The 13,118-nt window shown below is 35.0% G+C and overlaps 1 protein-coding gene across 3 annotated transcripts in view; it reads right to left on the bottom strand.

Moving 5' to 3' along the window:
- The window catches only part of LOC135587659 (dihydrolipoyllysine-residue acetyltransferase component 1 of pyruvate dehydrogenase complex, mitochondrial-like), a 35,094-nt gene extending 22,323 nt beyond the window's left edge, over nt 1–12,771 (bottom strand). The window contains exons 1-6 of one of the 3 annotated variants that reach the window (XM_065079293.1): nt 12,492–12,771; nt 11,935–11,998; nt 10,379–10,435; nt 9,088–9,117; nt 7,440–7,494; nt 7,324–7,357 (exon numbers count right to left, since the gene is read on the bottom strand). In XM_065079293.1, the coding sequence (XP_064935365.1) occupies nt 7,324–7,357; nt 7,440–7,494; nt 9,088–9,117; nt 10,379–10,435; nt 11,935–11,963 (205 nt within the window). In that variant the 5' untranslated portion in view covers nt 11,964–11,998; nt 12,492–12,771. Of the gene's footprint in view, nt 1–7,323; nt 7,358–7,439; nt 7,495–9,087; nt 9,118–10,378; nt 10,436–11,465; nt 11,818–11,934; nt 11,999–12,491 lie in introns of those variants that run through there. The other 2 variants (XM_065079294.1, XM_065079295.1) reach the window with 2 other exon arrangements.
- Nucleotides 12,772–13,118: the final 347 nt, after the last annotated feature.

Raw genomic sequence — 13,118 nt, 5'->3', positions numbered from 1 at the left:
AGAGGTGGTATTTTTCGTGCAAAACAACATCTAGTAGGAAATTTCAAGAATGCAGCAGCTTGCAAAAAATGTCCACCTGAGGTAAAAGAAGAGTTGTTGAGTTATATGAATGAAAAGAAGACACAAAAGAATGAATCTTACGGGAATTTACCAGAAGACAATGTTGAACATCTCAGGGATGAAGAAAAAGATTATTCTATGAGTATTAACCCAAGTGAAAAAAGAGTATACGACAAAAAGGGAAAAGAAGTTATGAGTACTAAGAAAGGTAAAAAAGGACCGATGGATCTATATATGCTTCAAGGATCCCAGAAACAACAAGGGCAAGCAGGAGGCTCAAAATTTAGACAAACAAATATAAGTGATGCTTGTGATAAAGAAATAAGAGGAAGAACAATTCAGCACATTGCTCGCTTCTTCTATCAGGCTGGTCTTCCCCTTAGTACAACTCGTTTAGACAGTTTTAAGGATATGATTGAAGCTATTGGAAGATATGGTGCAGGATTAAAACCTCCAAGTTATTATGAAATGCAAGTTCCATTGCTGCAAAAAGAGTTGAATTATACAAATGACTTACTAAAAGGTCATAAAGAATCATGGGCAACACATGGTTGCTCTATTATGTCAGATGTTTGAACTGACAGGAGGCGCAGGAGTATAATTAATTTTATGGTTAATTGTTCTTTAGGGACTATGTTTGTGAAGTCAATAGATGCTTCATCTTTTGTAAAATCTAGAGACAAGATATATGATTTACTTGACAACTTCGTGGAAGAAATTGGAGAACAAAATATCGTTCAAATCATAACCGACAATGGAAGCAACTATGTTTTAGCTGGTAATATTCATCTTTTGATTTTGTTAATTATTTTATCTTCAATTAAGTGTGTTAAACTCTTAAGTCTTATTATTTTTGTTATCCTTTGTCTCGGGTAAATTGCTTGAATCAAAAAGACAACACTTGTATTGGACTCCATGTGCAGCACATTGTATTGATTTAATGTTGGAGGATATTGGAAAGATCTTAGAAATCAAGAAAACCTTAGAAAGGGCAATTTTTGTTGTTGGATTTCTTTATAATCACATTGGGGCTTTGAATATGATAAGAGAATTTACAGGGAATAAAGAATTAGTGAGACATGGTGTTACCCGATTTGCTACTTCATTCTTGACATTACAGAGCGTGCATCGTCAAAAACATACTCTGAGAAATATGTTTACCTCTGAGAAATGGGTGACAAGCAAATGGGCAAAAGAAGCAAAAGGCAAGAGGGCTGCTGATATCATCTTAATGCCATCCTTTTGGAATCATGTAGTTTATATATTAAAGATAATGGGCCCTCTTGTTCGAGTCCTTCGGTTGGTGGATAATGAAAATAAACCTGCAATGGGATATATTTATGAGGCTATGGATAGAGCAAAGAAGACGATTAAAAGATCTTTTAATGAAAATGAATAAAAATATGAGAAAATTTTTACAATCATTGACGAAAGATGGAATTGTCAACTTCATCGTCCCTTACATGCAGCAGGATATTATTTGAACCCTGAATTCTTTTATAAGATTAAATCTGTTGGATTTGATGCAGAAGTTTTGGGTGGGTTATATCAGTGCGTTGCAAGATTAGTTCCCTGCCTTGATGTTCAAGATAAGATTATTCATGAATTATCTTTATATAAAAATGCTGAAGGTCTTTTTGGAATTCCAATTGCCGTTCGATCCAGGACAACTACCTCTCCAGGTATTAATAATTTGATATAATTAATTTCATATATATTATGTTACTATGTTATTGCTAATAATAACATAAATTTTGCAGCTGAATGGTGGAGTCTATTTGGAAATTCCACCCCGAACTTACAGAAATTTGCTATTAAAGTACTTAGTTTGACATGTAGTGCTTCGGGTTGTGAGCGAAACTGGAGTGTCTTTGAGCATGTAAGTATTACTAAATATTTTTATTTTAATTAATTTATTTATTTAGATATATGTATTAATATATTTTTAAATTATATGACATGACAGATTCACTCGAAGAGAAGAAATCGGTTGGAACATCAACGATTGCACGATCTTTTTACATAAAGTATAATCAAGCTTTGAAGACTCATCATGATTTGAAAAATAGATTTGATTCAATCTCATTGCAAGATATCGATAATTCAAATGAGTGGTTAGTAGGAGAAATGGGTGCTAACTTGCAAGATGCTGAAGACGAGCTTGTATTTGAAGATGATAGATTGACATGGGGCGATGTGGCAAGAGCTTCAGATGCTGGAGAATTACAAACATATACAAGACAGATGTCAAAGAGAAAAATGAGTGCAAAAGCATCAAGCTCGACTCCTGCTATTGTTGAAGACATAGAGAACGAAACATATCTTGATGAAGATGAAGGAATCGAAGGACAAGAGGAAGAAGACGAATTCAATGAAGATGATTTGTGTGAAAATGACGATAATATTGATTATGATGAATGACTTTGATGTAAAATTTTATTGTTTTGAATTTTGAAACTTTTTGTTAATGTGACATTGTGATTTTGTATCTTAGATTTTCTTAATTTAATAATATATTTTTTATTTAAAATTTTAAATAATTATATTTATTAATTATATTATATATTTTTATATTTTAGCACCTCGCTTCGCTCGGGCGAGCGCCTAGCGCCTCGGGCGTTTTTGGACCTTGGCGCCTTTTGGCGCCTAGCGCTTTTTAAATCACTGGTACAAGCGTGACATCAATACCAAAATGATCCTTTTTCTACATATTAGATCCCCATTTTTTATAACGAGAAAGCCAGATGTCCAAAGATATCTGTAGCCAACTTGTATTGAGGAGGATTTCCAGTGCTGCTGCTGTTCTTGTATACCAACTTAGCTGCCCAGTGATCCCAATGCATAGCAATCAGTGCACAATAGGTTGACCCAAGCCAGTCCTCCTGTACTAAGGTTGCCTTGTTGTAGTTCTCTTGACACTAATACTAGATAGGAATCAAACTATTTAACGACGTTCTAAACCCAAATCGTGTACATGTTAGTCAGATTTTCTTCCCGTGTACATGTAACTTTTAGATGCTACTTTTGATTCTTATCTGACATATGTTTCAATTTGGTATTTTATTGTTTTCTAGATTAAAATCAATTTGTTCTATACATTGACCAGCACTTACAGGTACTGATAGCAGCATCATGGCATCATCTAAAATAATAAGTGGATCGTGTTGAGTCATAATGCATGTCAACAATATATTTATGTGACATCCAACTACACTAACACAAGGATATAAATGTAAAATCAACAAGGTAGTATCAGTATAGAGTAGTTCCATTTTGTAAAATAAGCATATACACTATCCTGTAAGAGCATGTCTACATTGAATTTCCACAAGAAGTCTGTTGTGTAACACCTGAAGATGCTGACAAGTCTGCTAAGATTCAATTGAACTATAGAAATCAGTTAAGATGCAACTAATTTCTAGAGAATAAAAAAATTTATATCATGATAAAGTTCATAAAGATTCCAACCTCAACTCCAATGGCTGATTAACAATCCCATTATGATCCAACTTATAAACAAATTATATTTTGGTAAAAGTTGGATTCAACTCCCAACTAACAACTAATTTGTTACAGTTATATAGTGTTTAGTTGAACTTCTAATAAAAAATAAAGTAATCATTTCTTTCATAAATACATAGCAGTGATTTAAAAATCGCTATGTGCCAAGGTCCAAAAACGCCCGAGGCGCTCGCCCAGGCGTTCGCCCGAGCGAAGTGAGACGCTAAAATATAAAAATATATAATATTATTAATAAATATAATTATTTAAAATTTTAAATAAAAATATGCTATTAAATTAAGAAAATCTAAGGTACAAAATCATAATGTCACATTAACAAAAAGTCTCAAAATTCACAACAATAAAATTTTACATCAAAGTCATTCATCATAATCAATATTATCGTCATTTTCAAACAAATCATCTTCGTTGAATTCATCCTCTTCCTCTTGTCCTTCCTCTTCATCAAAATATGTTTCATTCTCTATGTCTTCAACAATAACAGGAGTCGAGCTTGATGTTTTTGCACTCATCTTTCTCTTTGTCATATGTCTTGTATATGTTTGTAATTCTCCAGCACCTAAAGCTCTTGCCACATCTCCTCATGTCAATCTATCATCTTCAAATATAAGCTCGTCTTCGGCATCTTGCAAGTTGGCACACATTTTTCCCACCAACCATTCATTATAATCAACAATATCTTGCAATGAGATTGGATCAATTCAATTTTGCAAATCATGACGAGCCATTAAAGCTTGATTATACTTTATGTAAACAAGATCATGTAATCGTTGATGTTCCAACCGATTTCTTCTCTTTGAGTGAATATATCATGTCATATAATTTAAAAATATATTAATACATCTATCCAAATAAATTAATTAAAATAAAAATATTTAGTGATCCTTACATGCTCAAAGACACTTCAGTTTCACTCACAACCCGAAGCACTACATGTCAAACTAAGTACTTTGATAGTAAATTGCTGTAAGTTCAGGGTAGAATTTCCAAATAGACTCCACCATTCAGCTGCAAAATTTATGTTATTATTAGCAATAACATAGTAACATACTATAGATAAAATTAATTATATCAAATTATTAATATCTGAAGACGTAGTTATCCTACATCGAACGACCATTGGAATTCCAAAAAGACCTTCGGTATTTTTATATAAAGATAATTCACGAATAATCTTATCTTGCACCTCCAGGCTTGGAACTAATCTTGCAACGCACTGATATAACTCATCCAAAACTTTTGCATCAAACCCAACAGATTTAATCTTACAAAAGAATTCATGGTTCAAATAATATCCTGCTGCATGTAAGGGACGATGAAGTTGACAATTTCATCTTTCGTCAACGATTGTAAAAATTTTCTCATATTTTTCTTCATTTTCATTAAAAGATATTTTAATCGTCTCCTTTGCTGTATCCATATCCTCATAAATATATCTCATTGCAGGCTTATTTTCATTATCCACTAACCAAAAGACTCGAACAAGAGGGCCCATTACCTTTAATATATAAACTACATGATTCCAAAAGGATAGCATTGGACAATATCAGTAGCCCTCTTGCCTTTTGCTTCTTTTGCCTATTTGCTTGTCACCCATTTCTCAGAGGTAAACATGTTTCTCAGATTATGGTTTTGACGATGCACGCTCTGTAATGTCAAGAATGAAATAGCAAATCGGGTGACACCATATCTCACTAATTCTTTGTTCCCTGTGAATTTTCTCATTATATTCAAAGCCCCAATATGATTATAACGAAATCCAACAACAAAAATTATCCTTTCTAAGGTTTTCTTGATGTCTAAGATCTTTCAAATATCCTCCAATATTAAATCAATATAATGTGCCGCACATGGAGTCTAATATAAGTGATCTTTTTGTTTCAAGCAATTTACCTGAGACAAAGGATAACAAAAATGATAAGACTTAAGAGTTTAACACATTTAATTTAAGATAAAATAATTAAAAAAATTAAAAAAATCAAAAGATGAATATTACTAGCTAATACATAGTTGCTTCCATTGTCGGTTATGATTTGAACGACATTTTGTTCTCCAATTTCTTCCACGAACTTGTCAAGTAAATTATATATCTTGTCTCCAGATTTTACAAAAGATGAAGCATCTATTAACTTCACAAACATAGTCCCTAAAGAATAGTTAACCATAAAATTAATTATACTCTTACGCCTCCTGTTAGTCCAAACATCTGACATAATAGAGCAACCATGTGTTGCCTATGATTCTTTATGACCCTTTAGTAAGTCATTTGTATAATTTAACTCTTTTTGCAACAATGAAACTCGTATCTCATAATAACTTGAAGGTTTTAATCACGCACCATATCTTCCAATAGCTTCAATCATTTTTTTAAAATTGTCTAAACGAGTTGTACTAAGGGGAAGACCAACCTGATAAAAGAAGCGAGCAATGTGCTGAATTATTCTTCCTCTTATTTCTTTATCACAAGCATCACTTATATTTGTTTGTCTAAATTTTGAGCCTCCTACTTGCCCTTGTTGCTTTTGTAATCCTTGAAACATATATAGATCCATCGATCCTTTTTTATCGTTCTTAGTACTCATGACTTCTTTTCCTTTTTTGTCGTATATTTTTTTCCCACTTAGGTTAATACTCATAGAATAATCTTCTTCTTCATCCCTAAGATGTTCAAAAATGTCTTCTGGTAAATTCCCGTAAGATTCATTCTTTTGCGTCTTCTTTTCATTCATATAACTCAGCAACTCTTCTTTTACCTCAAGTGGATACTTTTTGCAAGCTGCTGCATTCTTGAAATTTTTTACTAGATGTTGTTTTGCACGAAAAATACCACCTCTGGTAGTCTTATCGTAAAACATGCAAGTCACTGCATTAGAATCTTTCGGATCCTTTAGATAATTATACTTTTATGCATGATCTTTTTTTGATGTCATTGGAGACTCTATTGAATTGCTCTGTACACTTGTCATTTATCCTGAAACCTAAGAATAATTTCAAACAAATAAAAATTAATAGTATTAAAATCAAAATAATATATTATTAATCTAATAAATACAAATACTGTTACAAGTATACAATTAACAGTATACTGTATACTGTTAATAGTATACTATCGAAAAAGAAGAGAAGAGTGTAAGGGAAGACCAAGGGTGTTGATTGAGAAAAGCGAGAGCGGGAACGGCGAGCGATGACAATGGCAGCGGCAACAGTAGCAGCGAGCAACGGGAGTGGCAGCGGCGAGCAACGACAGTGGCAGCGGCAGCGGCAGCGAGAGTGGCAAGCGATGATAGTGGCAGCGGCAATAGCGAGCAGGGTTATGGTTGGAGAAGTCGCGTTGATATCAGTGCTTTAATTGGTTCGATTGAACCAACTAAAGCACCAGAGACCAAACAAGACCTAAAACGCTGGTTCGGTCGCCTGGTTTAACCCAAGCGTTCGCCCGAAGCGCCCGGCGCCTGGGCTCGGGCGAGCGCTCAGGCGATGCCTCTTTGAACAACAAATATTGCATTTCTTTAACCTCTCCTTAACAAGTTTCAAGAAATAGATCTAGAGTCTATTTTGTACGAGGAAAAAAAAAGTTTCATGAAGGTATATGTAACACCCCAATTTAATCTCATGTCTGCCCGGTTGTGATCATATATGAAACCATAATACGCATAGATATTAGTATATGATAAGCTTCAGAAGTTCAAATATATCAACTTATCAAGAAGGATATTAAGGCAATAAACAAAGAAGCAGTACCTGCAGATGAGAACAAATGAACTTGAACAAGCAACTGTGTCAAAAAAAGAAAAGAAAACATAATTAAGGGACCAGATCAGATGATGAACTTGTACATATATCACAACATGACTAACCTTTTTAGATAAAACATATAAAGAGCCACCACTGGGAGATGATACTGCACAATTCCTACAGATAAGTGTATTTAAAAAGCTTAAGAACAAAAAAAACGAAGGTACCAAAATTTTAATGTTCATTGCAATGCTTTCCTTTACAACCAAACATTTTAAAGTATACAATGAAGAATGAACTAACTACTAAGATCGTTGAAAATTGCAAATAATGTCTCTCTAGAAAGGAACACAACACTAATAAGCCAATACGCATCAGTGTTTGATTATCATTTCAAGTACCGGACCTGTTTCGATGAACTGGCCAGACTGGTATATATAGTTACCAGTGTGCTGTGTGTTAGTACACCAGCATTTCGGAGAGCAAGAAAAAGAAGAAGAAGAAGAGGAAGGGAGTGGAGGAAGAAGAGAAAGAGGAAGGAAGAAGGAGAGGCACTGAAGGAAGAGGAGGAAGAAGAGGAAGTGGTGGAGGAGGAAGAAGACGAAGGAAGAAAAAGTGTTGGAGTCAAGGAGAAGGAAGAAGAGGAGGAGGAGAATAAGAGGTGGGAGTACACCTAGGAGATAGATACTGGCGAATGGCAGCAACGACAACATCGAGCAGTGTGACGACGTAGAACAGCAACAGCATCACAAGATGATGGAAGCGGTGAGAAGAACGTTCGAAAAGTAGCAATGGCATCAGCATTGCAACACAAGGGGTTGTGCTAGTGAGCCCTAGTCGATATTTTAGGGTTTTTTTATTAATTACAGAGTTGGACGGCCCATCATTGTTTTAGATTTCATTTTTATTATTTCATGAGTTGGACCAAAATGCCCGAAACGAGGGTGGTCCGCATACCAATCCATGCCCGGACCAAGTACATACCGCCCATTTCATACCATTTTGAGTGGTCCTTGATTATGTGAACTAACCACAATGGTAAAAATCAAGGCGTAGATCTCAATTAATTGGGGTGAGCCACATGGCTTTTCTCTAACCATTGATCTTTGTTTAAATGTGGTTAACATGCTCAAACTCAATAGCCACAAAAATCCTTTTCCCTATTGTTGCCAATGAAGACATCTCCTCTACCTCTCCTTAAACCACTCATTTGCACTAACTCACCTCCCTTTATTAGTGAATCTACATGTCCTTTGGCCATGTCTAAGATACCATTAAGACTTCCTTCAAGATATTTTATATCAATACCGCCCCTAATTTTTAACAAATGCAAATTTATCTTGTTCAACCACCTTTTGCTAAACAAGTTTTTTTTTTCTATAATACCACATATCTATACATATACATATCACAATTTACAACATTCACATCCCGATGACACTAACACTTTCGATATGTTTGTTTCATTCTCCCAAATATTCTTGCATGCAAACCATACCCACACAACTTTCTTAATCTAAGGAACACTAAACAAACACAACATCACATATTACCCTATCTACCTCAATCATTCCACTTCAGTTCTATAAGCAATATTTGCTTACAATTCCATTCAGATCAATAATGGTCTCATTAACTATTTCATAAAGGTAACAGCTTCTTTGCTTCGAGGGATAAAAATACCTACAAACTAGCAGCAATGAATATATTATGCTAAACTAACTATCATTATTGCAAGAAAGAAAGATCTCACATGTGCAAGAAACTTACAGGCTCTCAAGTTTGTAATTAAGTGAACTTCTGTGAAAAAACAAAAGGTCCATTTAGAAAATTTCATCACAATAAAAGAGATCATACAAGAACTAGCCCATACGTATATATATCAAAAATAGAACTCTAAAGCATCAAGAAGATTTAAAATGACCATAAAACATCATATCATAATCAAGATCATGGTTTAACGTTCTGCCTGATGTGGTAGCAATATGTATCGGTTCTTCAGCTGACTCATTCATGAACCAATCCACTTCGGATGGTACATTGTTAGGGGGACAGACCGGGTGGTACACCTCTTGTAGCACTCGACATAGTCAAAAATTGACCATTACCAATTGATAGCGATCGATAATAGTTGAATTTCATCCATATTGGTCTCCTCTCGGGTCAAACAGGGTCCTAACAATCAAATCGATCATTAAGTCCTGTTTTGACCCTTTAAATCCTCCTCAATCTCATTCTCACTCATTCAATTTTTCATCCAAAATTTTATATTCATTTATGGCTTAGATACACTTTATTCTTATCTAAATATGAATTATATACCAACAAATTAGAAGAGAAAATTCCAAAAATATGTCTGTTTTAATTTCAAGCTATTTTTCGGCCCTTTTTTCGAAGTTCTGGTATGTACCAGCAATCGATACAGACGACCGACATGAGACGGCATTCCTTGATCAAGTTAATCAAGTAAGAAAATAGGGAGCCTCCATACCACCCACGGAAGCAATAATGGCATCATTTTCACATCTTACATCGGGCCATTTCTACATCTTTGGAAGAGACTTGACTAGGTATGAACAACCTTGTGGGTATTTTAGAAGCCACATCCCAAGGCAATCATCAGATATCATTGGTAATTGGTTAGGAAAAGATAGAATGCCTATTGCCTATAACTTTAAAAGGACCAAAATTACCCTCAAGAAAAAGCTCATTAAAGTAGACACATTAGTGACTAACTGTCACTAACTATTTGTGCCACATAGCTGTGGTCTGCCAAGCAATCCTGCAACCCTTAACAAATAAATAAACTATTCTGTCCATTTCAGTAGGCAATATATGATGCTCTCTCAATGTGCACAAAAGGGTTTTCACAAGAAAATTTTCCAAGTAACAATCAAGTAAAACTATAGTTTGTTCAATAGCAAACATTATGTTAAAGAAAATGTAACATAGCTATCAAGAGATTATCTTCATTATTCAAGTTTTAAAAAATATATAGTAGATAAGGCCACTTGATATTAATAAAGAAGGTAAGTATAGTATAATGGATGAATGTGCATACCTTGGATATTTACTACTACCAATACCAAAAAGAGAAGCACTTCGTGCCCGTGACAAACTACAAATGAAACAGTGGAAACAAAAAACAACAAATAGTTAGGAATTTATGTCAGTAAGCTAAGGACAAAACAGTTACATAAGAAGACCAATTTAAATGGCTCCATTGATCAAGAGAAGTACTGTTAAGAACAAAATGCTTAAATACATATGAAGAAAAGAAAACCTTTATCACAAACATATATACATAATAACTTTGGCTGCCATATCTTTTGTACAAGTGCATTTACCAAGCAAAAATAAGAAACAAGGACATGAATGATAACACAGATATTAATATTATGAAGAATAAGAGTGATATGAAAAATAAATGATGAAAAAATCCAATAAAACATTGAAGGATTTAAGCAATATCAACAGATAAACAAATCTTGCCTCAAGCATGATAATGAAACATATCCTCTTTAAACTTGAATTTCAGCCAACTGCCAAATTATCTCCAAAAGAAGTGCTGAACCAACTAGCACTATCCTAATTATCAAATTTGATTTTTCATTCTAAAGCCTCGAGCTTTAGTCAACACACAAATATGGACAATCCATAATTTATTAAAAACAGCCACTCGATCTAGAAATTTGGGCTACATGGAGACTACACCAGATTGCACACCAAGGATGAACTATGCTCCTAATTATCTAAATATCAAGCTATATACAGGTTTGAAGAACCAAATTTAACCAAACTCGAAGCTGATTGACTAACTCTTTCAGTGGTACAAGTACATGGGAATTTATCAACTTGGTGCTGAATTCAGAATAATTCTCTGCTCCTAAATGCAACAAAATCACTCAAACATAAAATATGCAAAATGTTAACCACATTGTAGTTGACCTTCTAATCATAAGAAAACAATGATGCATAAATTTTACTACATGTTACTTCGTCCTCATAAACGTTAAATCCAGCTATATATGCACCCTTTATTTTTTCAGTGGCCAAAACTTAATCAATTCCTATGGCAACCTGTCGGAGATGAAATCAAAAACCAAGCTTATCTTCCTACCATCTTAATAAATCAAAATTTAACTTACCAACTAGACCAGCCAAAAAAACAACATCGACAAGAACTGCAACTCGTCCCAATCCACTTCTAATAAGGAGATGCCAAGCCATCTCCAAATTGCATCATTAGTGAATATTCGCTTTCAATTTAAATCACATGCAAAGAGGCTCCCAAGAGGATTTCAAAATTCTCTTCCATTTAGGTATTCCACTTTTTGCCCTTCAAGATGTAGTCGGAATATGACAAATAGGGACCTTGACATCCCTTAATTTCTGTATTTTCTCTTGCACCATATGTTACCACTTCAAGATCCATAAAACGAAGACTCATAACACCAACTGAATCACTCTAGACAAACAAAACTTGCGAGTTTCACATGCCTACAAGAGGTCATAAATCAAAGCATGAAACGCCATAGAAAGAGTTTACTATTGATTATTAATACAAATACAATTGTCAATGATGAAAAGAAAAAAGTGAGATTGAATGTCACCTACCCCAAGAGAAGTGAACGAAAATTTGCCATGAGCTTTTCTTGGAGGATGTTGAGTCCTCTTCTACCTAAAAGAACAAAATCAGACGCAGATGATGATTAAAAAACGAGGAGACCGATGCCAAGTGCTCCATGTGCTCGATTCATTAATGGTTACAGTTGCGGGAGGATAAAAATTATCGAGCAATATGAAATAGCAACTAAGATTCTAGTAGAGACATGATTATCAAATGTCAAACACTCAGTACTTGTGAGATCCATACGATATATAGCAAACAACAGGATTGAAGGCGTTACAAAATTACAAGGGGAATCCTACAGGGTATTCGAACAGGGAAACCAAATCTAACTTGTGAAATCGACAAAGCCAATAGGTAGTATGAGCAAAATCAAACGAAATCGGTAACAGTACCATTAAAGATTGGAGCACAAACGAACCCTAGATTCATGAAGGCCAATAGGAACACAAAGTTTAGAAACGAGGATAGAACTCGATGAGAAACATGGGAACAAATTTGCAAGAAGCTGTAGGGTGGAGAGGGAACAGAGACTCAGAACAACCTTTTTTGGAATTGCAAGGAGAGAAAAGGCTAAGGCGGCGGGGCAGCGGATGGAGCGGCCGGCTCCGCGTGGGGAGGAACCCTGGCGACGAATGAGAGATCGGTGGCGGGGGAGATCAAGTGCGGAGGACAGGATCGCCGCGGCGGAGGAAATCGAGCGGAAAGAAGGAACGTTGACCGGTAATTGCCTCGTGGGCACCTCGTCGCGAGTGCAAACGCAACGTAGGTGGGTGGGGGGGGAGTTTGAGAAGAGGCGTCGAGTGGGGTTTGCAAATGTTCACTAATTCGTTTCCTTCAAGACGAAAAGAATTATAAGATTTCATGAACAACAATAAAAAGTCTACTTATAAGTGATTCAACAAAATATAAAACTTTTTTTTTAGTACAAACTAAATAAATTTATTTTATGTAAATAAAACTATTCTCGATGTCGAGTGGGAGAACGACTGCAGCAGCCCGACTCGAATCTGTCCCTCGGATTACCTAACGTGCTTTCTGATAAGGCATGTTTTATCCCCGGGACACATCATAGCTGATGCCACACTGTCACGGACAAACTTCTAAACAAGATGTTTGATGTAATGCTTATGTATGTTCGTGTCTGTTGGCATGTTCATGCCTTGTACGG

Source organism: Musa acuminata, chromosome BXJ1-8 (assembly GCF_036884655.1).
Source record: "Musa acuminata AAA Group cultivar baxijiao chromosome BXJ1-8, Cavendish_Baxijiao_AAA, whole genome shotgun sequence".
Taxonomy (NCBI): Eukaryota; Viridiplantae; Streptophyta; class Magnoliopsida; order Zingiberales; family Musaceae; genus Musa; species Musa acuminata.
The sequence above is the reverse complement of the archived record's forward strand: the minus strand, read 5'-3'. Positions and strand labels throughout refer to the sequence as shown.